A 26,355-nucleotide genomic window follows, 5' to 3' on the forward strand; every position below is an offset into this window, starting at 1 on the left:
GTGTGTTGGGGTTTGGCTTTGAGATCAATGCAGGTTCACGGTGAGCTGTGTGGGGTTCTGCAGGGTTCCCTTCATTAAATGTGGATGCTCAGTATCATGACAACTAAAACCACGAGGGCTCGACACAACCTCTTACTATGAAACAACTCAGAGAAACGACGACCATCGGCTGGGCGCCAGGCTGCTGCCTTGCCCAAGGGCTGGCAAACTGAACGAGAGCATAAGTGCAGCATAGGTGAGTGTGTGCTCTGACCCGAGTCCAGCAGCTCCTGCTCCATCACACCACAGCCCAGAACCTCCATCCACTCGCCCTGGAAACGCACCTCCATCTCAAAGGAGGGATGTGTGAAGGGGAAGTAACAGTCAACCCACCTGACCTCCAGGTCTGTGGGAGGGAGGAGCACAGTTAGGATGACAAATAAACACACACACAGGCTTCAGGAGAAAAGAGAGGCCAACCGGAGGTCGAGGCCTCAAGCAGACGCTCATCTCACCGTCTTTAAACAGGTGCTTGACGAGCCGGGTCAGCGTTTGCTTCAGGTCGAACTCCACCAGCTTCACAGCCTCTAGAGTGTGCGTCTCCTGTTTCTGAGGCGACCTCCGACCTCGCTCGAACAGAGACAGGTCGTCACCGTTCTGCACCTTGGAGAACAGCTGGGAGACACAGGAACATCTGAAACAGCTGGACGTCAGGCTTTAGGAGCCGTAGCTCACACATCACGGCAAAGTGAAACTGATTTTTAACAGACACGCTCGGCATAATGATTAAAATGTAAACGTTTCTGAATAAATGCAGCAAATGAACCCCTGAGGGTGAAGACAGAAGGAGCAAACACAAACCTCGTGGTTGGAGAAGAGTCGCACGCCCTCCATCTGATGGAAGACGGGGTAGTGACTGGTGTCGATCTCGTCCCGCCTGTAAACGTCTCCAGCCAAAAGGAAGGCGTCCAGGCCGGACCGGACCAGCTCGCTCTGATGGGCCGAGGTGTGAGCTCGAAGCATGGTTCCTCTGCTCAGCACAAACACAAACCTAATTTAAAGTGCTTCATTAAATACTACTGCACCAGAACGGGAGCGCCGCGAGTCCTGACCTGTTCACGTAGTAGTTATCTCCTCGTTTCCTGCTCGGGTGGTCAGGAGGGATCAGCAAGCTGTTGGTCACATCACCACAACCATCAGATCCAAGGCAGTTACTGCAGCAGAACCCGGAATCAGTGTGAAGCTGCTGACCTGTCAAAGTTCTGCTCCACGGTCACCACCGGGCTCAAGTTGTCGTGGACAGAGAACAGCGGGTTTCCCGACCGACTCGTGTATGAGCTGTGGACATTCAGAACCACCATTAGTGTTGATCTGCAGTTACTACAGTTACTACAGAACTACAGTGTATTAACTCCAATCACCCATTCTGCTGAGGATTCGGCTTCTTGAGCTAACAGTGGCTCCTAAGCTAGAGGCCAAAGGCCTCAGAGAAGCAGCTACATGAACAGGCCTACATGAACAGGACGTGTTCAAACACAACATCTGGTCTAAGAACTACCCTGCTGCTGTCAGAGCAGGACTTTGCAAAGATTAAAGTTCCCGCCCTGTGAAATGGCAGAATCATAAAGCACTGTCAGACAACGCTCTCCCTGACTCCTTAATGACTTATTAATGCAGCATTAATGTGTGTTCTTATGACGAGCCAGGCGCGTGGCCAGCAGCCCAACCATAATTCACTGCTGTGTGCAGTGCAGCAAACTTTCACACTCAACCGTCCCAGAAGACAGAGGCTGCAGAGACCGGTGAGCAGATGAAGGAAGGGAGGAGAAGCGAGGAGGAGGACACAGTGTGTCCCCACAGGAGCCTCCATCTCACTTATCCATCTATCCTCATTATCAGAACCACTCCTGGCCCAACACACTGTCACGCTCACACCTGTGGTTGCTTTAGAGTCTCAGAGTCCAATGTGCTGATGCAGAGCAGCTGTAACGATGTTCCCCTGCTCTACTGAACCTAAAGAGACCCAGTGTACCTGTAGAAGTGTGCCTTGATCCTCTCTTTGATCAGCCACAGAGGATGATGGGTCTGGTTGTGGAGGTTGAGTCCGACCTTGGCCAAGATCTTTGGCGTCACGTTGGTGAAGTCATCACGAGGATAGGAGTGACCCAACACCTCCACCACGTCGTTGCTGATCCCGGGCTGAGGAGTGGAGCCGTCGGTGCTGAGGCGCCTCCCACTGGCCGGGCTCCTTGACAGGCAGCAACGGTGGTGCAGGGGGGGACGCAGCAGACGAAGCAGGGGGGCGGTGCCGAGTCTCATGATGGCCGTCCCATAGAGCTGCAGACACACAGAATCCATCAGAACATCAGAGGCTGGAAGCTGGAAATACTTTCATCTGGTCAAAGCTGTTCCACACATACGTCACTAGTGAATATGAGCTCAGTTACAGACCAACATCATCACGAGACGTGAGAGGTGATGAGGGGGTCCCAACCACCCCTCAGCTGTAACAGCAGCGAGGCTCCAGGCTTCGCTTCCCTCTGACCTTCACCTTCCTTCTATCTGGAAGCGCCTGACAGGAGACGCGACCGTCGCCCTTTATCTGTGCCCCTCAAATATTTGTGCACACACACGTCGCTGAACAATGCCCAGGGTGTTGCATTGCAGTGGCATTGCAGCAAAATGGATTCTTGCTCCTAAATCCACAAAGCTTTGGCCTCAGCTCTGCTGCTGGTGTCCTATTACACGGGACTGGACAGGGCAGCGCTGAGGTCTCGCTCCTAAACACACAACACTACACAGCGAGGGGAACGTCTCAAGGTCGTCTTAGCAGAACAAAAGTAAAGTAGGAAGCTGAGGCCTGGTCAGCGTCCCCCCGGAGGCCACAGCCTTCATTACACAGAAGCAACAACAAACAGACGTCTGCAGAATAAAAACACAGAAATTAACTAATTCTCCCTCTGAGGAGCAATAACGTGTTGAGGAAAGGTCAAGGCAGCTCGGCTATAATTTATTGTGTACAAAGATCATAATTTGTCAGAAGGGAGACGCAGAGGAAAGGTCACAAATCACCAAACGGAGCAAAGATCCTTGAGTTTCCCACAGCGCAACCCCCCAAGCTGGGGAAAAGGTGAAGAAGCTGTTTATGTCACATGACCACAAAAGGTCACGTGACATTTACAGAGCGACATGTCTGATGTTACAGCTCACTATCATTTAAACCTGTCGCTACTCCTAACGGAGCCAAGTAAAGCTCCTCTCTTGAGGGATGACCTTCCTCCTAGCATGTGATTCTTCCCATATGGTCGTCGCCATGGCACCAGCACCGCACGTCCACACCAACGCCTACGCCCGTGGACACATATGTACCACTGATATTCAGCAGAGACGTGGAGGCGAGCAGAACGTAGCGGACACGTAGACAAAACAAGGCTCATGTTCATTATGAGCATCATCAACTTCAATCCGAAAGTCAGCAAACAAATACTGAGGGGGTCAAAGGTCACAGAAACCTGGCTTCAAATGTGACAGCGAAAGAAAGAAGAAAACAGAGTTGGAAGAAAAATGATCACATGGATTTTTTAAACACGTCGTGAACTTCAGCAAAAGGAAAATATTAGATCAGATCAAATTTTAATGAATCCTGTGAGGGCGCCGCTGCCGCTCGGCTGTTTATGGGGAACACTTCACACGTCTCTGCTCACATCTTTAACTGTTTGCCTGGTGACGCAGCAGAGCTGCTGGGTTTAGTTCAACCTACAGCTGCGAGGCGACGCAGAGGTTGGAGACGCTGGTTCCTCAGGGTCAGAGTTTGAAAGGAAATATATTTACCAGCTGTATTAAAAACCCCAACAAACACTAACCAGCAAGACGAAACAAGTAACCGAACCGAAACGTGACTCAGCGTGTAAAAGTTGCTGAGAAAAGCCCTCGTTTGGTTGCCAGGAAGCGGTTCTGACTAACCGCCAGCCGCCAACCACGCTGCCAGGTGACTGAAGGTGGCTTCAGAGCTGCAGCCTGCTACCAGAACCCACAACTCAGAACCCAGAACCGGATGTGACTGTCCAACAACACATCTCAACGCGAAGCAGACACTGGCTGCCTCTACCTGCAAACCCACACTTCTGTAATCAGGCTCTGACTAGAGATGAAAAGAGCAGAGCCACTCTGGAGATGCACCAGGAGGCTATTTCCGTGCTGTCGTGGTTCCCACAGCGAACACATGGCTCCACCATCACGACTCGGCGTGGGCAGCTCTTAATTTAGAGGATGCGGCGTCTGCTCCTCCAGTAGAGAGTTGAGGCGAGCTGGGTGTGTGCACCCACTGGGCTTCACTGGTGGGTTAGTACCCAGACCATTCACGTACCGGAGGACCCAGACTGAGCCGCAGCAGGACCAGGTGGAGCCACGCCCCTCACAGGGACTCCCTCCTTCCTGTTCACGGCGTGTGGTGTCGCCTCGCTGACGCAATAATGAAGGTCTGAAAGTGTAAAAGTAAGAGGAGTTGGCGCTTTTAATGAGCAACAGTGGAGACGTGTGAAGAACAAACCTCGTTATCCAGATTATTTAGAGATGTGACACTTTCTAAAGCCTCAGCTCTTTCAACATTAAACGTGTGAACACAACACGAGAATAAAGTGGATTCTTGTTTATCTGAGCTGCTTCATACATTCACCTCAGCTCAACTTCAACCATGACTCACAGAGAACTGAAAATGAATTAACAAAGACATTTAATTAGGGCGCATGAACAACTTGAAGCCTGATACGTCGAGGCCCGACTCCCGACCCGACCGCGGCGCCTGCGGCGGTGAGTTACGGCCCGGCGGCAGCAGGAGTTATGGGAGCTGTACTCGGGCTGATGGCCTGTACGGTGGCGCTGATTCCAAACGAGCCCACATCCATCTCCAGCTGCGTCCTCCTCCTAAAGCTGCTCCACATCTTAGTTCAGTGTCCTCGTGTCCGTCCAGGGACCAGCTACTCTCACAGGGGTTCTGGTGGGTTTGTTGAGTTTAAGGCAACTCCACCGTGAGTCAGACGGTGAACATTAAAGTTCCCCACACTCCCCTTCAGGGAACCAGCTTTGTATAAATGACACTGGCTGCATCCAATTAGCTGCAGCTATAGACCAGAGGTAAACAGCAGCATTTCCATCACCGCTGCTCATTTCCTTCTTCCTTCTCTCGACCATTCTGTTCTCCATGTCCTACCAATTTGCTCCCCTCACCTCCCGCTGCTCCTCTTCCTCCCTCCACAATAAACTCATAACTGCTGCTCTGCTCACGGAGGCAGGCAGATTTCTGACAAGCCACATTAGATCAAACCTGCACAGGCAGCTTGTAAAACGTAATATAAAATATATTTTAAGATATAAAGCGGGAGGCAGAGAAACCGGAGGAATGAATGGAACGAGGAGAAGAACCGAGGGGAACGACTGATTAGAGGAAGTAGGAGAGGAAGCATGGTAACAAACAATGGGAGGAGACGGACGACAGGAAGAGAGGATGAAGGGAAGGAGGAGAGAAGAGCAGAGTCTGACATGATGGAGAACGAGGGAGGTTTTATAGAGGGGAGAAAAGTGCCGAGGCTGCAGCTCTGAGCCACACAGCAGCTCCACTCATACATCCAATTTGTTTCCCTTCACCGTGCGACACACACACACACACACACACACACACACACACACACACACACACACACACACACACACACACACGCACGCACACGCACGCACACGCACACGTATGACTTGGTTAAACGAGTCAGTCAGGTAAGACACGATTTCATTCCCTGACATCAGCCAGAATCGGAATCCACCTCCAGAGATTCCAGTGGTCCAACAACAGCGTCTCCGGTCTGGGGCTCGTGTTCAGGCTTTAATTGAGCGTTTCTTTCACGCTGCTGCTTTGACTGGACTGAATCACCAACGCCCTAAAAGCAGTAATTGGCATTTTGTTACTTCATTATTGTACAGCTGTATTTTATTCATTGTGATTTTACTTCCAGTTTTCCTTCCCATCAGTCATTATTATTTCACAGAGGCAGCTGAGGGCCATCTGGAGGCTTTTTGTCATCATGGAGATCGAGACCAGCCTGTAAAGTTCTGGCCCACAGCAGCAGTAGCACCGAGCTGCTTTATGAATATGAGGAGGCAGAGCAGCGTATCGATCTGCTCCCGTTCTGGACTCCAGGGACGATGAGGGCTGATCTGGATCAATTATCCTTTGCAGTGACCACACAGCAGCACCTCAAAGCTCGCTTTTTATCCCCCATCTGTCAGATTTAGCACATTCGAGCTGAGAATAGAAAAATATGTGAACTCTGCAATTTATGAAGTTTACTGTGCTGTGTGACTGGCGTCATGCAGGACAGCAGAACGTTTGTGGCAGAAGGAGCAAGTGTGAGGAAGCTCCACAGGACAAATAGCTAAGCAAAAACGACTTCAATGGTTTAATAAAGGTCTTTGAACAGTTTACACAAGCGTCTACAAATATCAGCATAGCCGATACTGTTTACCACGCCTCATCATAAGGTCAGAGCGTCCCAGGATTCTCTCCAGAGCCAAACAGCATTTTAACCAGACAGAAGCATAAAGGTTTTATTTAAATACTAACACAGGTGAATGACGCAGTCCATGATATGCTCCTACAGACTGTGAGCTGTCAGTAGAAGTAGGTCCCATCTATCACGAGCCTACAGGAGGAGGAAGCTGCCGTCCTTGTTCCCATTCATTAAGCAGCTCTGCTCAGTCTCAGCACATACATGAATGAATGTGGCTCCAGCTCCACCTGTTCAACCCTGTTGGCTGCAGAGAGGCTACACCCGTTTACACCGAGAGGACCGGAGCAGGCGGGAAGCACGGGCCCGCGCACGTGCACCAATAGGGAGTGTGTAGGAGTGTGAGTCCTGGCTGCGACGCAGTCAACATATGCTCAAGAGACGTTGCAACGAGTGCAAATTAGAAATTGAAAATATGCTGCACACACACCCGAACTGCCGGGGTTTGGCTAATTTTGCATATTTGCAATTCATATTTTCAGTGTTTGGGGACTTGAAAGAAGCCGACATCTCATTTTTTGCCATTTAGCTGTCACCCACGCACGACGACGTCCTCTGGGTGTGACTGCAATCAGGGGATCCACAGTTGGTAATTACAAAGTCTCAGTACAACGGCAGTACGACACAACTGAGCTGGTTTACATCATCAGCTGAGGCTGAAATCTGAATAAATACAAAAACACTGAATTGCAAAAGTCGTTATGTGAGAAGTAAGAGAAGGATGAATGAAGAAAAGTCAACATGAGCATGTCACCATGGACAGGACGAGGCCAAGGAGGAATCAAGCCTATAAAGGACGAGGGCCAGGACGAGGCCCAGGACAAAGAACAAGGCCCAGTGCCGCTGCAGGGGAAAAAAACACTGAATTACATTTAAATGTGATTGTTCTGTGTTGGTTCACAAACCATTTGCATGTTGTGACAGATTACGAACTCCATGGATTCTACATTTGTCCAAACAGTTCCCTTCATGTCTGACTCACTTCAGCTGAGGAACAATGTGCCTGCCTTAAACAGTTCAATAAGACAGGACAGGTTTACTAATCTACATGATGACGTGCAAAACGCTTCTGTTGGAGCTCGGTTTGCACTGAAAAGAAGAGAGAACACTTTGGCCTGTTGCAAGTTCCAGTTCCTTTCATCATGATGTGACGACTGTAGGAACACGTTCCAAGTTCATTGAGTGAGGATGAGATCAGATGTCCTGATGGTCCAACGTTCAGTCTCACATCTGCTCCGTGAACATAATGGAGATAATGATGAGAAGAGTGTCAAAGAAGGGTCAGAGACTGGGAGAATTCTGGACTTTTTGTCATGACCTTGATGTTGTCATGATGACCAGATGCAGTAATTCCAAGTGCACAGGCTTAACTACTCTCGGTTGCTTGGACACATCGTATCTTCGTGTTGCCCTGAGGGATGTGAACGTGTCAGGACCCAGAAGCAGACACATGCTGTATGTTGTGGTTTCAGCGCGGTGCCAGGCTCCACCAGCATGCTTCACTGTCCTGCAGCTCAGATCTGTCCTCCTGAAAATGTATGACACATTCTGAACAGCAGACTCAGGCGACGATGGCCACAGACTGTTGAGCAGCTGAAGTATTGAATCCAGCAAAAGACAAATATTCTGTTCCAACTTCTGAGTTGCAGGCAGCTCACATGTGACATCATGAAAACTCCATCTGCATCGGGCTGCAGCCCTGAGATGAAACAGGCAGCGGAGCCGGTCTCCGTGTTTTAGATTTCCCTGTAATCCCCCGTCAGGCCCTGGCAGAGCCCAACACACTCTGCTGCCTCCTTATTAGCAGCTGCCAGCGGATAAAGGCGGGAGGCTGACTCTCAGAGACTGTCGAGGCCCCGCAGGTCATAAAACATGGATTTACATGAGGGGAGCGAGGCTGCAGTTTCAGAACAAAACGAGAGAAAAGCCATGTTCACCCGAAAACACTTTAATGTTTAAAGTCCTCGACAGAAGACGGTAAGTCTGAGGAGTCTGAGGAGACCCAGTCACTGCGAGACAACGGAGGACGCTACAGGTTCCTGCCTGACAGGGATCAGTATGAGCAATATCACAGAGGTAGAGGAGGGGGGAAGCAGGGACCCAGGTGGATGTGTCAGTGTGCGAGTCTACTGTCGGCTAATCACCGTATTACATGGGACCTGGATGTGGGGCAGCTTACTGTAGTCTGGGGCTCAGCAGGTTCAGGAAGGACGGCTGTACGATAGATGGAGGACACACGCGCTGTGTAAAGGCTGAGCAGGAACTCAGGCCCCAGAGAAATCAGTTAACATCCTGTGACATTCAGAAAACAAAGCGACATGTTAAGACACGCGACCTGTAAACGGCCGCTGTTCCTCTCAGTTCACAGCGATCAGCAGCGTCTACTTCATTCCCACCGACAGCTGAACAAGCTGGCGTCGCACCAGATGATGCACGTGAAGAGACGAGGTCAGCTCCTCACCAGCACCCGTCCATCAGACCAGAGGGTTTATGGAAACAGGACATTCTAACCTCTAACTGTGCTCTTAGCTGTCATCATTAGCTGCTAACTGCAACCATCATTACACCCTGCAGAGCACTTGTGTTCTGTGACAGATTTATGTTGTCACCTTAAAGCGAGCTGAATCTTCAAAAAGCTTGTTTCTCTAATGTCGACCTCCTGCGCAGACATTAAACATTTTAATTCAGTTTCACAACACTGAAGCGTTTAAATACAGGGAGTAGAACAGAGGAGCCTCCAGAGAAGTGCCGGTTCAGACAGGAGCCTCTAATGCATTTAGAGCTGTACGCCAGGGGCCCGACCTCATTTACAGCCCCACCAACAACACAGACACCGCTTGATTAAGGTTCCTAAAGAAAAGCAGCCTCCCGGGAAAAGCAGTGCAGGACCTGAAGGACACAGAGATCAGAGACTTCATCCGCCTGGAGGCAGGTAGGCTGGGGGGCGGGGATGCATAGTCCCATCGTCTCCTCTGCTGAAGGTGAGCGATGGCGTTCGGATGGGATCACACACCTGCTGCTGTCTCTGCCGGTGCAGCAGATGGTGCAGCCAACCGGTGGGATCGATCGGCATTCGGAGCTGATGGGCTTCACTCAGAATGTTCCTCATTGGCCCACTTTTCTTTTTAATCTCTTCTCTTACCTTGAACGATATAATGTTAACAGGTACAAACCCACAGTTGCTGCCCACAGTTATCGGTTTATTAGGTTCCTTTATCTGAATCTCCATCAATTATAGAGGTGATAATCCTCTGTGTTTTATTTCACCTGTCTGCTATGTTTGTATCATCAACGCAGCCAGTAACAGAAGCAGCTTTGTCACACCCACATGCTGCTAATGGCTGTACTGTCCAGTACATCCAGCTCAGCAGCCACTAGGCTACGTCTGATAATGGTGTCGAGGGTTGTCAGCGTGAAGATGCTCTGCTGATGCTTTAATGCAGCAACACCAGGAAGGAAGCCAAGAGACTCAGCTAACACTAATGCAAATGTAAAGCAGGCCGTTAATCACCTTGGCTGCAAGTCTGAGGATACGCAAATGTTTAATTATTCAGATTCATCACTAATACAACCTGAATAAGGCAGTAGAACACAAGCCACTGCTGGTAATACAGAGGCCCCAAAGCTAAATGAGCCACAGGCTTATGAGTTCCTGTCAGGGCCCAATTCAATGTGACGATCAGCTGAATGTATGTATGTGTGTGTGTGTGTGTGTGTGTGTGTGTGTGTGTGTGTGTGTGTGTGTGTGTGTGGAGGAGGGGGCGCCGTTCGGCCACAGAACACCGTGACTGTATGTTTGCGATCTGAGCTCTTAAACCGGAACCTGCCTAGTGTTTGCAGTGTTTCCTCTGAGGGCTCAGATGAGTCAACAGCAGTCGTCCAGCAAACATGGAGTCAGACGGTTTGATGTCTCCCTGCGTGGAGTCTACGGTGCAGAGTAATTACAGGCCTAGACGAGGGGGCCGCGCTGGAAGTGGCCGCCCTGCTGTAATTAATGAGAGCTAATGAAGGCCACAGCTCTGATCTCCCCCTCGCTTCATTTAACCACCTGCCATACGTCTCTGTGTGCGTCAGTACAGGATGAGGGAGGCGCCGACAACTGACGACGCAGCGCAGCAGCAGGTTGTCACAAAGCTAAACTCATTTCATATAAAGGCCAACAGAGAAGCAAATGAGAGAAAACAAGCTTGTAAAGGTCGGACAGAGCAGACAACAAAAACAAAGTGCAACTCCTTTTCATTACATGGTGTTAATGTGTCTCTAAACTGGCAGGCGGCATTTAATCAGTGTGAACCACAGTCTGCCACGTTCTGTCCCTGGATCTGGCTTCTCTCCAGCTTCTCTCCATCACATCAAAGGCTCAGTTTGACTACATTTACAAGTTTCTGCCAATTAAAGCTGCACATGGATCTGGTCACTGCTGACTTCAGCCTCGTCAGTTTAAGTAAAATAAAGATAAATCCTGTAGCACGCGAGCCTAAAGGTCAGAGACAGGAAACGAAAATAAAAGCTGATCTCTACTTTGAATCAGATAAGGACCAAACTCCAGAAAGGCAGCAACAATAAGTACAAAGTAGTAGAGAAACTGAGCAGGACTAGTGGACAGGTAAGAGCAGGAGGAGAACAAGGTCCCTGATACAGGTTATATCACGTGATCCACAATAACCTCAATAAGCAAGTGACACACTGAACTAAATAAAGACACAGAGGAACAACACGAGTCATTACAGTGTTCATCACACACCTTCAGTTTTTAGAAGAGTTGGAGGACAAGCTGCAGCAGAGAGGATGGATGAACGGACGGACGGGCTTGAAGCGATCGGGTTCGGGTCACAGGCTGATGGATTCTTCCACAGGTCTGAACACAGGAGGAGGCGATCGATGGAGGGAACGTCGGGGGCCTTGATCCACCATGCAGAAAGCAGATAGAGACACAAAGCTCAATCTGCAGCTCACAGCAGTAATTCAAAGTGAGAAACAAGCAGTGAACGTATCAAACAAGCTCATGTTGAGCTGCGGTTTGTCCAGCTCTCACACTCTTCCTCACTTCATCCAGGAGGTTAAACAGTTTTCTGAAAGCTCACACAACTTCGCTAAAAATCTGCAGAATTTGCCTTTATTCCTGCAACTGAACTTGTCTGCTCTGTCAAGACATCGACGAAACGGTGCTCTGAGACAAAACTGGCGTTCATGATAGTAAATGTTTACTGTTTGACATCTTTCCTGTATTGGAGTATTTTTCTTTTGACTCTTTTGTATCAATTTGTCCAAGTGCAGTTTTAAACTACATTACATGTGTGTGTTTTACAAGGAGAGACTTGAACGCCAACAGCAGCATTTCTTGCCTGTGAATTCATAATTTATTTATGTTTATTTAAGTAAGACTTTACTTTGAGACTGTGAGCAGCTTTTAGAAAATGCTTTTTTTTTGACTTGGAAAATCCAAAGAGGCAGCTCTCAGCCTAAACACTGATAACTTGATGGCAGTAAAAAGGCTGTGACACTGGATTGAGACTGGATAAAGGGTGTTTATTGGTCCGGTGCGAACTGTGACAGCACCGTCTGTTGATCTGCACCATTTAGACTGAAAGACACCATTTGTTCGGCCAGTTGGGACCGAAGGAAATCCCTCCTTATTGATCTGTCACTGCTGCAGATCCATCCATCAGTCAGTGGGATCTGCAGGGACTCACACTCTGCTACTTCTGTCACTGCCAGGACCCTCACTGACATAAACTCTTCTCTGATAGGAGGAAATGAGGCTTACGACACAACTGGTGTTGATCAGGTCTGACAGCACTATGGAGCAAAACAGCTGCATGTTACACCAGTGTAGGAGCCATAAACACAGCCCCCATCTAGTTCAGCATTTTACTACAGTCATACACAGGTGTGTTCATCATAGCAGAACAACTAACACACACACACACACACAACAATGTGTCCACATCAGCATGAAGCCAAACGCTTTTAGACACAGCAGCGCTACTGACCTTTACACTAAAAGACACCAAGACATCAACAAACAGGATGCGTCTCTGACCTTTCACACATGCACGGCTAAAGAGCATACAGTACGTGTACACACACACACACACACACACACACACACACACACACACACACACACACACACACACACACACACACACACACACACACACAACAATGACTGAGGCTTCCTGATTGGTTGGACATGGGAGCCTTGAATTGAATCGTCTATATCGTCTCCACACTGTCATATGTTCAGACCTTATTTCAGGTTACAGAAAAGTGTCAGTTGCTGCTGGATGCCACACACACACACACAATTATTCTTTCCTTCCTTCTTTAAAAGGAACAAGGCCCACTTGCTGAAACCTTCTCCTCTTGTTAGTGTGTGAGTGATAGTCTTTTGTGCCTCTTTGTACTCAGTCTTTTCTCCGTTTAGCCGTTTGGTTTTTGCTCTTTGTGACTGAGTCTTGTGAACATTTCATACCAAAGATCAGGTCAAGGCCTAGCCCCGTGTCCACTGGGAGGTTGAATTCTAAAAGTAGAACAACTAATGATAATCAGTAAAAACACACTAGATGCTATGCTCTAAATTAAAGACAGTGCAGACAAAAAGCAACAAAACCTGCCGGTTACTGCTCTGCCTGAAAACTGCAGCATGAATCCATTTATTAATCCTGGGGAACTTTGCTTTGTCTGGTTGAGATGGAAAGAGAGCAGACGGCTCCACAGTGGGTTTAACTCCTGACAGTCAGGGTCTATCGCCTGCTTGGAAAATCTACAGTAATGGAAAGGTCCCCCACACACGTGCACACAATAAGACCAACACTACAAGGCTGCGTCCAATAGAAATAATACACTTTAGAAAAAGCTCTACTGTCTCCAGGTGTGTTATTAGCATAGCGGCTAACACTGAGCCACCAAAAGGCCACGTTAGATGGGAAATATGGCGCGAAGTTAGCCGACATTGTCAATTCTAACGTCAGACCTTACAACCTCTATTTGTAGGTCATTCATAAAATCAATGCGTTAATGTTTAGATGTGAGTTTTAAGAGTTTTATTTAGCAGAGCTTACTCACCTCCTGTCAGTCTCCAGCGTTATTGCAGTTAAGAGAACCTGAGACGCGCCTGTCTTCCTGATGAGCGTTAAACCTTTTTCGCAGTTGACGAGATATGTTTTAATTTTTATGTCAGTAAGTGCTGTACATACGTATATTCACATCAGGTAGATGAAGACGATGTACAAAAAGAAACGTAATATAAGTGCACATCTTCTAAACAGGCGCTGCCTAAACACCCGTACTCTCGGGTCCTTAAGTCACAGGGTCGCGTAGTAGCGTTATTGTAACGTGATGGCGGCGTCCACCCGGTCACAGGTAATCGCTCTGTACAGGATGCTGCTAAAAGAGAGCCAGAAATTCCCTTCGTACAACTACAGGTAGGAGATTATCTGTGAAGAGTCTGAATTCCTCTGCAGGGCAGTTTGAACCGAGTGTCAGTGGCTGGAAAGATGCTAACCCAGCGGCTAACGGCTATGTTTACATTAGCCGGCTGACAGGTTCAGTGTTACAGTGAAGCTAACGTCGACTGTCAAAGATTGTTTTTTTTTTATTATTATATTATTATTTTATTTATTGTGTTACTGAAAACCTAAAGCTGACATTTAGATGCTTCCGGTTACGTTAATTTAGTAGGAGGTGGTTGCTTTAATCGCGTCACTAAAACTAAAGGGACATTCCGTCTATTTATAATGATTAGTAATATCAAAGTTGTAAAATTGTGCTTTTGAGTCTGAAGGTTGAATCACGTCAACTGGATTATTTTTTTTCCTTGTAAATTATTCACCACCAATTCAGTCTTTCAGTTTCTTCAGACTGAAGAAGCCACCTGAATTGGTGGTAAAGGCTTTCCACGGAAAAGAAAGCCATTTGACTTGATTCATCTTAAAGGCAATTTAACCCTGATGACTGAGAATCCCTACTGACAAATATGCTTTGTGTTTTTAGAAATAAAGGTTAAGCTTTTTCCTGTTTCTTGTTAAGTGGATTTATTACAATAGTGTATTTTTTCTATTCCTAAATTATTGCTTTCATAACACTCAGTGTCATTGTAAATTTTACCAAAGTAATATGGTAATAATTTATAATATAATACATATAAATGTAATGCAATAGCATGTTTTCAGTTAACAGGGAAATATATAATGGCGGCAAAAAGACTGTATGGGATTCATTTTAACCTCAATTGGTACCATAGTATAATAATTCTATTTGTTTGAGTTCAGCTTATGGTAAATTAGTTGGTGAGATATTTGTCCAGCTGCTGAATCGTATTACTTTTCTTTTTTATCTGTATGACTCTTCTTTCTTCACTCTGCGTCGTGTTTTATTCTCCCAGTAAAGACCCAGCAGGTCTGAGTGCAGCTCTGCAGCATTGTATTGGACAGACAGGTCAAAAGATTTATTAGTGAGCCTGCTGCTGTGTTTCAGAGTCTGTGGCCTAGTTTGTACCTGACCACTGACCTGAATTTGTCTGCAGCCTCCTGCTGCTCACATCTCATCAGGACTCAATCTGTTCTGCCCAACTGGCTGTGACACACTCTGCATTCATTCTGCAAATCCCTGCAGCAGCTGCTGGTGAAGCCAATACATTTGTAGAGTTTCACACTGATACTGTTTAAATGAAAGTAGCTACAATATCATAAGACTAATGTTTATTGTTGACCTGTTGAATAACCCTTAGTTGTGCCCTCAGCGTTTTTCTGACCATTTAAAGCCAATAACTTATATAGTACAGAAAAAACAACTTTCAATCATTAAGCAATGTTTTTGTTATATTAGTTATGTGTAGGAAGTGACTGAAACAGCAGGTTCTCTGTAATTATTGTTCAGTTCTAGCAGAGAGTGATGAACAAGACGAGAGATGTCGGTAGTGGAACAGAGCTTCAGTTGGTAATTTTACATTGAGATCCAGACAAAGTAATGGTTATTTAAATGAGATTACTCAGAATGTTTTGTTAGCTTTACTGATGACTATCACCACACATCATGGTCCCCATTATCAGGTCTTAATGATTTGAGATGGAACCAGATGATTCAGTGATGCTGCAATCTCACTTGTGATCAGCACATATTGAAATGTATAATTAGCATTTTAATGAATTACAACAATAAAATGGTGCCTAACTGCAAAATATAACATTTATTTTGTGCTTTTTTTGTTAGTTTAGTTATCATGATGACCAGAGTGAGGTTATGTGTCTTTTAAACCTCTATTAAAGAGAGGATTTATCGAAAGGATTGATCTCAAATTCCTACTTGCTCCTCAGCCGGAGCTGTCGTCCTCATCACTGTAGGGTTGAGGGTGTTAAGGCGCATCTGTGTGTGTGTGCGTCATTGGGGAGGTTTGCTGTAGACAACACGCAGAGCTCTGCACAGACTTCAGAGATAAGCCTTCATGTGGACCGCCACCATGTTGAATTATTGAGCAGCCAGATGAGACCCGGCCTCCTCTGCCACGCTACAAACATAAAACCATGAGAGCGAGAGCAGCTGATTGAGACCACTGTCTCACAGAGAACCTATAATTACATATGGGCCTTCAACCTATACATGTTCTCGCTTCACAACTTAATCCTAAAATAGGTCTGATGTTGAGCAAATGTTGGGTTTGAATGCTGTTTTATCATGATACAGATAAACAGGAGTTATTCTTGAGCTAAAACAAGGCAGCAGGATATCATCAGTGGAACAGATTCATAACAAATTATCACTTTTGAAAAGCTGCTCACAGCAGCAATTCTGGCTTAATCCTTGTTCTGCAATGGCAGAGCCTTAAACAGAGCATGCTGGGAAGTGTAACACGCTGGTTTGGTTCTGTATGACCCTTCTGCAGTTGAACTGAAGAAAATTCATTCATAAAGACGTCACGGTAAAAGTGAGAGGGTTCAGTTATGTTAGTGTTTGGGATGAGATGCGGGCGTGAGGTGCTTGTTGGAGTGACCTGAATCTGCCAGACGTTGCTGCAGGCCGTGTTTACTTGTCTCTCTCCCTCTCCAGTAACTGCTGATTCCAGCGAGGGGAGTTTGGCTGAATTGATCATCACTGAGAGAACGATGGAGGCTGAAAGAAAGACAATGAACATTCAAGTGAACATCGATGCTTGTGTGCAGCAAAGTTAGGTCAGTGCTTCAGCTCATGGGATCAGGAAACAGAAATAAAATTCAAACCAGTCCAGAGACTTTGGGGGTTTTGTGAATGTGGAAAATGAGTTTCAGCTCCGGAAAAGTGGAGAAAACTGAGGCTGAAAAAAGTCGTGCCTGTTAGATTATCTCCAGTCATTTCCCTCAACACAAGTCCCAACACAGACGTGGACGTTGTCAACTACTCGAGGCAAACTGTCGCCCTAAACTCTGTGCGTGAAAAATGTATTTTCCTATCAGGTTTTCTCTGGTTCTCACTTCTTTGAAGGCCTGTTTGAGGATTAAGATGTCATTTTAGACTGAGGTTAGAATTGAGTTTTGATTTAGAGTACAGCAGAGGTTAGACGTTGTGATGGTTAGGGGCTAGGGAAGGTGTCATCTCAATGGAGGTCTTCTCTTCCATGGAAGTGCGTGTGTGTGTGCCTTGCTCGTCCTCATTTAGTCTTTTTTTTTTTTAAATTAACTTTTCCAACGTATTAATCCAAACTGTCATTGTCTGAGAATGTGATTATATCGTGACGTGACAGAAGCTTCTGATGAATTAGTGATTGTGGAAATCACTCTTTCATCCATCTTTCCTCTCCCCCTCTCATCACCTTCTCCTCATCTTAAATAGATCATACGAGAGAATTCCCTCTGAAGTTGCTGTGACGAGACAAACTCGCTCTCACTTAAGAAAACAGCAGCGCAGTGTCTGTATCTGTGTGCGATGCTCAAGCAAACAGTCTGGTTTTTACGGAGGAGGACAGAATCAGGAAGCGACGGTGTGGCCAGTAGACCTCACTGATGTTCTGTCAGCTGCTTAAGTAACAGATGTGAGACCGGAACAGAGCCGGGTCCAGAGCCGGCGCTGAGCTCCACTTTGCGCCACTTTCTTTGTCTAGTCTTTGTTGTTTTTGCACAAAAACTGATGGTTTGCATGAAGAACCCGAACCCTGGATTGTGACTGACAGGCTTTTGGCTGTGGTCCTGCTGGTTCTCCTTCACTTTTTTCCTCTCATGGCCATTGTTGTTTAACCTCTGTTTTAATAACTTTTCTGTTTTCCGCATTTGTCATTTTGGCTTGTCCTCCTTTTCCTTATGTCCTTCCTGTTATGGCCGTCCCTACTTTCATGCAAGCTGTTTTCACTCCTTTCATTCGTCTCCTATAACCTCCTTCTCTCCTCCATCCCCTGCAGTTTCCTCTCAGTCAACTTCAGACCAATTTAAATCTGCTTCCTCGTCACTCGTCCATCATGTCCTTGTAACGCTGGTCGTGTTTAACCACAGCGTGTAAATCTGCTCCATCAGATCTTTATTAGTTCTGTCTTAAATTCTAAATGAACTCCAGATGAATGGGCTTCTCTGAGCGATGCTGTAACCTTCCGAGGTCGATGTTATAGTTTCCTCACATCACAGGAGCCGTCTGCTGTGATGAGGCCTGAGTCCATCAAGAAGAAGGGCAGAGAATCAAACCAATAATCATTTTCACTCCAGGAGCTTCTGACAGCGTTTCCACTCAGTCTGGTTTGATGTAACTTATTTTTTGCTCTTGTGTAGTTGTTGTACTGAGACAATTTGCAGTATTCACACAGAGGCATTAATATAGTTCAAATAAATTTTCTGAATTTATTCAAAATGGGTCTAAATCATTTGAAGTCGCATCTCCTGCAGGAGTGTCAGCTGTGTGTGGAACCAGGATTCTGGTCGTGTCTCAGCCAGGTCTCAGGACTTCACCCCAGCTCTGGGCTGGGAGAGGGTTCAACCCTCCATCCTCCGACAGCCAGACCGCTGCTTGTTTCTATGACCTTGAGGCTCAGTGGAGCCCGAGATCAATCCTCATCGCTTGTTCTGTTCTCAGTGGAGCCAGATGACTTTATTTCATTAAAGGGACATGATATTCCAAACATTCCTGGAGGAGCCTGCACAGTGGACATTATGATTTTCCCGACTTTCCACTGCACTTGACCTCATCTTCTGGGTTATGGCCGTCAAGATGCAGATGAAACAACTGAAGTTGATTATGGTCACGAGATTTGCCCATGAAATAGTCACCAAGTATTTGTTGTAGTTTCATCCTGGTAGAACAGATTCACCCCCAGGACCCATGTGAGGCCATGGTTCTGGTTCTGACGAGCTTTCTCCTCAGGACCCATGTGAGGCTGTGGTTGTAATGAGCTTCTCCTCTGGTCCTGAGAGGCTGTGGTTCTGGTTCTGATGAGCTTCTCCTCTGGTCCTGTAAGGCTGTGGTTCTGCTTCTGCCTGTCCAGTTGGGGCTCGTTCTGCCTCGGATCGTCTCTGCTGCAGCTCTGGTGTTTTGTGGAGAAGGCAGCGGGGACTCGGAGCAGCGTTGCCTGAGCCCCATAAATCCCTCAGAGGGATTTGTTGTTTTATTATCTTCTGCACTGTGTGAAATTGTTTCCTCCACTGTAGATACATTAAGTGTGTGTGTGTGTGTGTGTGTGCTGCAGGACCTACGCGCTGCGGAGGGTGCGTGATGCATTCACGGCCAACAGGAAAGTAGCAGACCCACAGAGTGTGGAGCGACTGGTAGAGGATGGACGCCAGGCGCTGGCGCTGATCCAGAGACAGGTACGCACCAGGTGACCAGCATGCAGATTAACACCTGCTCACCACCTGCCTGCACACACGCTCGGGGCTAATCACATCACTGTTGCTCGCTTTGTTCCCATAATGCACCAGCAGCCTGTGGGCCAATCCCAGCGGAGCGCTGTCTGCTGTAACGCAGTGGGTGCAGGTTTGTAGAGGCGTGGTGGGCGGAGGTGACTCACTGGAACAATGATCTAATGTCCAGGGTGACGTTTAACAGCAGGAGCAGCTTCTACAGAACGTCTGAGCTGATGCCAGGGCAGAGACGGTACAGGTAGAACCCAACCTGTGGTTCCAGGCAGGTGTAGATCCGTCCCACCGCTGCAGAAGCCTCAGAGAGACGAGAGACGAGAACGGGACGTTGAAAGCGCTGTGTCAGATTTATTCTCCCACTTTGTATCTGGGTCGGACAGAAATAAACAAACGTGTCAAAGCTTCACATTGGATGAAACACAACCTTGCAGCAAATGAAAGAGGAGGCAAGTTTATATCATCACTCGGCGATCGATGTGTCACTAGCATGAACTTCTGCAGTCGTAGCACTGGGGTGTGTGTGTCTGTGTCTGTGTGTGTGTGTCTGTGTGTGTGTGTGTCTGTGTGTACACACAGATGAGGGCTGCAGGGCCTCTGTTGGTGGAGGAGGAACCAACGCAGCGTGTTCTGTCTAATGAGAGCCAGAGGAACTAATGGGAACCTCCTGGTAAACGTTGGAGCTAAAGGCCCCTTTTCACGCGTGGCACCGCTGCCTCTACAGAGCCGTTCCTCACACATTACTGCTGCTTAATGTCAGCGGCTGTCAGCCAGCCTTCGGCCATTTTGGCTAAATTGAGATTAAATGCCATAACAGGATGAGTTATAGCTCCAGGTCGGGGAAGCCCGGCCCGTTACAGCTCTCCAGGGTCAGCCTGTTTCTCAGTCACTCCCTGCTACAAACTGCAGGTGAAAATCAGTGGCTGTTACTGGGTCAGTATTAAAGCACCAGGGCGATCGTCCTCCAGGCAACTGTCGCTCCACACATGGAGCTTGTGAGTCCAAAGACCCAGGCGGAGGCTGGTTCTGAGTCCTGGTTCATTCCTGTGGAGCCGCCTGAACGGTGGCAGGTGTAGCTTCCCTCAAACCGCGGTTTGGGCTCATATGAACCAGTGGAGCAGCCTTTAACATTTACTGCTCATCATGTGTTCATCTCGGCGCTCCTGCTGTTCCTGTCGTGTGTGGAGCTCTTTAGCAGCGCTGGGCAAACGCTCGCGTTCCTGCTCGGAGTCGGAGGTCGTATCAGTGCTGGACGCGGAAACCAGGTTCTGTCGCAGAATGTAAAGCAGCTCATTAAAGCAGAGATGCGAACGCAGTGGGATAATGAATGCCTCGGTTCAGATGGGACGAGCTGAGGCCCGGCTCAGTTTGCGGCTCATTTACGGAGCTCTCATTTATGGAGCGGAGGACGATGAAGCCAGCTCCACGTTAATAAGCAGAAGTCAAATCCCACCGAGCTGCAGCTCCTGCAGCCGTTGAACCCAGTCTCCTGGTTTTTATCTGAAACGGCTTCGTTGTAGTTTAACTCTTGTCAGACAAACCAGGTTCTATCGTAAGCGGGCAGAACCGAGCACATTCTGTGTTTGTGTGCGCAGCCTTGAGCTTCACCAGGTTGGACCACGGTCCGACCAATCAGAGGAGCAGGTGATGTGATGTCATCAGCGTTCACTCGTCTTAACTCTACCCATCACTAGAACCACCGATTGGCAGGTCAGAACCGGCCCACTCTGCAGTGAAGCAGAACCTGCTCTTTGCTCTTGCTGTTTTCCGTTCAGGACAAATGAAGTGGTTAAAGGATGCTGGTTGTTTTCCAGAGTTGTGCATGGCGCCGTCTTAACGGCCGACTCTGTTGTGAACTTTAAAGCCTTCAGAAGACGACCGTAATGAAGAGCTTTTTCATTTGCGCCATCTTTGGCCTCGCGGACTTAAAGGGCTTCTCAGCTCCAAACTCACTTCTCTGCTTTCTGAAACATAAAAGTGAAATCTAAAACATGTTGAAGAGCCAGAGCGCGTCGGGAAGCCTGGCTTCTGTAGCATCACATCTTCCCCTCCTTCATCTTGTGAGTCGTCCCGTCATCACCAGCGCTGCAAACTCTGCATTTGAAGTCTGACTATTGATTTCTGACTGCCGAAGCCTCAAACAGGATTCAAGCCGTCATCCCTCGCTTCCCTCCAGCTGCCGACACAGGGCTGAATAAATACAGTAGCTGGTGAAGGAGTCGCTCCCCGGTTCAGGGTCACGGCAGCACAATGAACGGTAGGTTGGACCTGTGTCATCGCCCACGGAGGCTCGTTCCAGTCGTAGAGGATTCTCCCTGTCTGGGACCCAGACGGATTCATAGGAAGTCACTATGACCCGTTTCAGGATCATGGACTGTCTTTAGAACCGAGTCATTATTGAAACCTAGAAAATCTAAAGTACATTAAAGATCAAATTGTGGAGAGGCTTAACAGCAGATGAGCTCCGACGACGCCACCTTCAGCCACCTGTCCCACCTCCTGCTGGAGATGTTGAGTGGTGACGGACTCATCGTCTGGTGCTAATTAGTGGATTCAGGCCACAGGCTGAACTGGTGACGTTCTGGGTGGCTGATGTGTTTCTGTGCTGCAAGACTGCACATGGGGAACGTTACGGAGCGTCCTGCTCTCACACAGTGTTTGTTTGTTTGTTTGTTTGTTTTTCTTCTATTCTTGGAAATCTGGTGATGCAACACACACACACACAGCATGATGAAACCCGCTGACTGGAGGAGGCAATGTGACTTAAAGACAGCGGTTAGAGACAGCGGAGCGGAGCAGGACGCTCCAGAACCTCACACCACGCCTGGTCCTGGTTCTGGACACAGCGCCAGCATTCATCCGTTTGGATGCCTGTGTTTCCTCATCTGGCCTGAACCGAGGCTCCAGAGGGTTCTTCACTTTCTAAACACTGTGTTTGTTCGTTGCCGACTCATCCATGGACTCTGCTTCTTGTTTTCTTCAGCCGGTCTCAGTTTCTGGGTCTCTGTCATCATGTGCTGCTAGTGAGAAGATTAAAGAGAGAAACTCAGTGTGTAGGACGCTCAGACGTCCTGACCTCTGACCCTCAGCAGAGTCCGGCTGAGGAGGATGAGGGAGCGTCGCGAGCCCCCTCCACGTTTCCTCCTCTTCCTCCTTTCATCTTCTTCCTCCCGACTCTGTCTCTGTGATGGAGTGAAACAGGAGCCTTCGTCCTCTCTCTCTAATTAGTGTGTGCTCAGAGTGAAGGAAACTGAGGTTAAGACGTGTTGGCTTTTCAAAGAAATTCCTCATTACTGTCTTATTCTGTGTGTTTTGTCATTTTGTGGGCGTTGCCTTGATTTTTAAGGCCTGTTCACATTTATTCCTCTTAATTGCCCTGTGATTGGTTGATGCTGGGTCACAGCTTATTGGTTGTGAGTGCTTGAAGGGGGCGGGGCTTTTTGGGCTCATTGCAGCCGATTACAAAGACGGGATGTGCCAGCGGGCCTCGTTAAGGCGGGTGGGTAGAACTGTATGTCCAAGGTCACAGGCGCTGTAACAGTAATGGATCAGAGTAAAGGAAGACGTCCCGTTGGTGCTGTTGGAGAACGTCTGGCGCTCCAACTCCCAGATCTGCGAGCAGAGGGAGGCTTGAGTTACTGTGGAAAGCCTCTTAGTGAGTGTGTCTTCACTTTCAGACGCTCTGTGGAGCTCTGGTTTCTGACTGAATCAGCTGCCAGCGATGGGAAGAGTCTGTTCCAAACTTGTGGAAGGCTCGAACCAGGTTGGACCCAGGTCGGACCTGAGTTTCTTGCCAGTGCTGGTCATCTGTGCGGCTCTTCGTTGTCTTTTCATTTCTCTAAGCTCCGTGGGTAAATGACGTAGAGGAACAGATGATTGTGAAGCTGCTGCGTCTGTTATATTTAATGACTTAGTCCATGACAACACGCTGCAAGCAGTAAGTTCTGGCCTGATCTCATCATAAACACACAAGCTGCTGAGTGATGGACCAGTTACCCACCACGTCTCCATGAAAACCAGTCAAACCAGTCACCCAGGAGGACAGCTGGCTGAGGAGCGGAGAGCGAACTCTAAAGCAGCTCCTGAATAATTGAGGAGCTGAGGAGCCGAGGACACTCAGCCACTCTGGAAAACACACAGGACGTAGGAAGGCCCAGCAGCTCCGCTCTGTTTCACAAGCACACAGGAAGAGAGGAACGGTTCTTTTATTTGAACTCGTTCCTCTTCTGTCCTCCACTCGTCCGCGTTCCTCTGGCTCCTCCTGGCTTTACTTCAGACCGTGTCAGTGGAAGTTTCTTCAGTGGTTTTGTCCTTTTGTATGTTCCGAAGTGGACTCGCTGATCCGGATCATGGAGGCAAAAGACTGAGTCAGAATGTGTGCGTGCGTGCGTGCGCGTGTGTGTATGTGTGTTTGTGTAAGAGAGAGAGAGATCCATCCATGCTGCGTCGTTCCGCGTCCTGACTCCTCGTTCTCCCTCTCAGGGATCAACCTCCTCCAGCTTTCCCTCCATCATTCATCTCTCCTCCCACCTTCAGCGGCTCTTTGACTTCCGTCTCCAGCTGCTCAGCTTTTCTAACTGCTGTGGATGGTTTCTGCTACCGTTCTCAGCCTTTCCCTCCCACAGTCAGGCTCCAGAATCCATCTGATGCTGTTCAGACGTTGGTTGGCTCCTTGTTGCCTCACCTTGTTCAAGCGCGCAGATGTCTGGTCAGAGGCTCCTCGTTCACCTGTAAGTGAGCGGAGGTGTTGACCACGCTCTGGCTCGGTATCGTCGTGGTTTTGGGCCCGCGGTGGGATCACAGTGATCAGGAGCCGTTTCCTTTCTGCCGCTTCAATCGTCAGGTGAGCGCTTCTGTTAAGCTCACACCTCCTGCCTGGTGGGAGTGAGACTGGAGGTCGGTTAGTCACGACTCAGCAGTGTTCTGCCTCACTGCTCCCGTTGGACGGATCTAAGTTTAGATCTCCATCATGGTGCTGATTGTCTGTGCAGGACTCCCATGAGCCTCTGGGCCCGCCTTTAAACATCCTGACATCGTACAGTAGTTAAAAGAACAGACCAACGTACGAAAAATGAGAACACAGACAAAGTGTCGACCAAATCTGACTAGGTGAAACAGAGCAGCCAGACATGGGTTTCCCAGCATGCTTTGCCTTCATTAGATGCTGACCTGCTGGTTCTGTCCTAATTGGGTGCTTTGCATCCAGAGTTTTAAATGCTTTTGTTCTGACTGTTGAAGTTGAGTTAATCATGGTCCAGTGGACTTAACTACTCTAAACTGGAGCCTGTTCTTTTGGGTGGAGCCCAACCAGCAGAACCAACATGGAGCCGCTGGTGTGGGAATATGCAGCTAAGTGCAGGCGTCTGGAACATCTGGACAAACGCAGCTGCTGCTCAGTGGTTTGTTCCATTCATGAAGCTCAGCTCACAGCTACAGCTGATCCACAGTGTTACTCTGCAGCAGCTCAGGTCCTGGGCTGTCTGGGGCTCACATGTTAAAGGCCTGTAGGTGAGTGAAGGTCTACAGATGATGGTGGTGACCTGTCCAGGTGAACCCGCCTCTCGCCTGACTGACAGCAGGGATATTCGAAGTAGTAGAAAATGAATGAGTGTAGATCTGTACAGTTACTGTAGTGAAGTGACATCAGCTAAAGTGAGAAAACACAAAGAAAGAGAGAAACTAACCGACAGAGAGAGAGAGAGCGAGAGAGAGGCCTCCCTTTGTTAAGAGCCACAGCCGCAACAATTTGCATGAGGCCTGTCCTCCTCGCAGCTGATTGGTCCACAGCATCGCCCGCCTCACATCACTCCCCTCCCTCCTATGCCACGCTGCAGCCAATCAGGGCGTCACACACCGAGGGCTGCTTCGAGCGGGCGGGAGAGGGTCTCCTCTGATGTCCAGGGGGGAGAAGTGTGAACAGTGTGAGTTAGTGTTGACGGCAGAATCAGTGATGAGGAGGATGAGCAGCGCGTCGTCTGTGGGCTCGTGCTGCCCCCTGGTGGCGCTGCAGTGACACAACCAGGTGCGTGTCAGCTTTGGTGTCACTCTGAGGATCAGTCGTGCACATGGATCTGAACTGTCGCTTTGTACAGTGCAGCCGGGTCGAGCTGGGCTGTTGCTGGAGGCTTGACCACAGATGAGCTGGCAAACACTGACCGAGGAGGCGCTCATCAGCCTCCTGCAGCGCCGGGTCTGCGCTGACCCCCAGTAATCGCCTGGCTCCTCGTTACTGTCTGATGTCAGCTGTTATGAAGCAGTTTGTGCTTTGACAGTAACTCGTCTGTGTCCGTCTGTGCAGGTCTCTATAGGAACCATGTTCAAGGCCCAGAAGATGGTGGTGGAGTAGCAGCAGGAGGACCACGTCCCAGCAGCCGCGTCCTGTTCAGTCGGAGTCCAGCTTCAGAGGCTGGAGTGGTGCTTGCTGGGAGACGTAGGACTTTTGTGTTTAGACCCTCAAGGATCACCAGTCACAGGTTTCTGCTTTTTCATAGGTTCTGAGTGAAGTGATGCTGTTGCTTTTTTTCTAATGTGATGTGTCAGTAATAATATGGGAAATATGAGAAGCTGTTTGATTAAAAAGAATCAAACATTAGCTTTGCTGTTGTTTTTTTCCCCAAGTGGTTTAAAGTTTAGATGCGACACGTTTTGTCTCTTTATTTACCAACGTGTGTTGACAGTGAGTTTCATCATGTGGAGTCACAGCTCGACCTGTTTGTCTTGATCTGATGTGACATCGTTTCAGAAAGAGTCCATGTTTGCCCATGTTTGTGTGTCAGACACCGGCTCGGGTCACAGGTCGACTCTGATTATTAGTGGTGTAACCTGAGGTGTGTGAATGAGTGACGTGCATTTATGTGTGACATCAAGTCGTTTAATCGTTGGACTGAAGCGGTCTCTGTTTGGACCAAAATCGTGGCTTTTACTTTGGTAATGACTCCTGCTGAGACTCAGCTGACTTGAAGGTGTCACCGGGGCTGAGTTGGCTCAGAGGAGCCGTGGATGTGGAG

At 48.3% G+C, this 26,355-nt stretch overlaps 2 protein-coding genes across 3 annotated transcripts in view; one reads left to right on the top strand and one right to left on the bottom strand.

Annotated features, from left to right (window-relative positions):
- fars2 (phenylalanyl-tRNA synthetase 2, mitochondrial) overlaps positions 1-13,748 on the bottom strand; it is a 35,149-nt gene extending 21,401 nt beyond the window's left edge. Inside the window, exons 1-9 of one of the 2 annotated variants that reach the window (XM_055508560.1) lie at positions 13,608-13,748; positions 11,281-11,437; positions 4,346-4,459; positions 2,012-2,316; positions 1,231-1,317; positions 1,092-1,151; positions 841-1,009; positions 495-654; positions 254-385 (exon numbers count right to left, since the gene is read on the bottom strand). In XM_055508560.1, coding sequence (XP_055364535.1) covers positions 254-385; positions 495-654; positions 841-1,009; positions 1,092-1,151; positions 1,231-1,317; positions 2,012-2,298 — 895 coding nt within the window. In that variant the 5' untranslated portion in view covers positions 2,299-2,316; positions 4,346-4,459; positions 11,281-11,437; positions 13,608-13,748. The remainder of the gene's footprint in view (positions 1-253; positions 386-494; positions 655-840; positions 1,010-1,091; positions 1,152-1,230; positions 1,318-2,011; positions 2,317-4,345; positions 4,460-11,280; positions 11,438-13,607) is intronic. The other variant, XM_055508559.1, reaches the window with a different exon arrangement.
- Positions 13,749-13,805: 57 nt separating this feature from the next.
- On the top strand, positions 13,806-25,940 carry LOC114854280 (LYR motif-containing protein 4B). Its single transcript, XM_029148541.2, has 3 exons — positions 13,806-13,966; positions 19,180-19,300; positions 25,647-25,940. Exons 1-3 carry the CDS (start codon positions 13,881-13,883, stop codon positions 25,692-25,694), a joined length of 255 nt encoding a protein of 84 aa, XP_029004374.1. The 5' UTR covers positions 13,806-13,880; the 3' UTR covers positions 25,695-25,940.
- The last annotated feature ends 415 nt before the right edge of the window (positions 25,941-26,355 follow it).

The sequence above is a fragment of the Betta splendens genome, chromosome 4, assembly GCF_900634795.4.
Source record: "Betta splendens chromosome 4, fBetSpl5.4, whole genome shotgun sequence".
NCBI classification, from domain to species: Eukaryota; Metazoa; Chordata; class Actinopteri; order Anabantiformes; family Osphronemidae; genus Betta; species Betta splendens.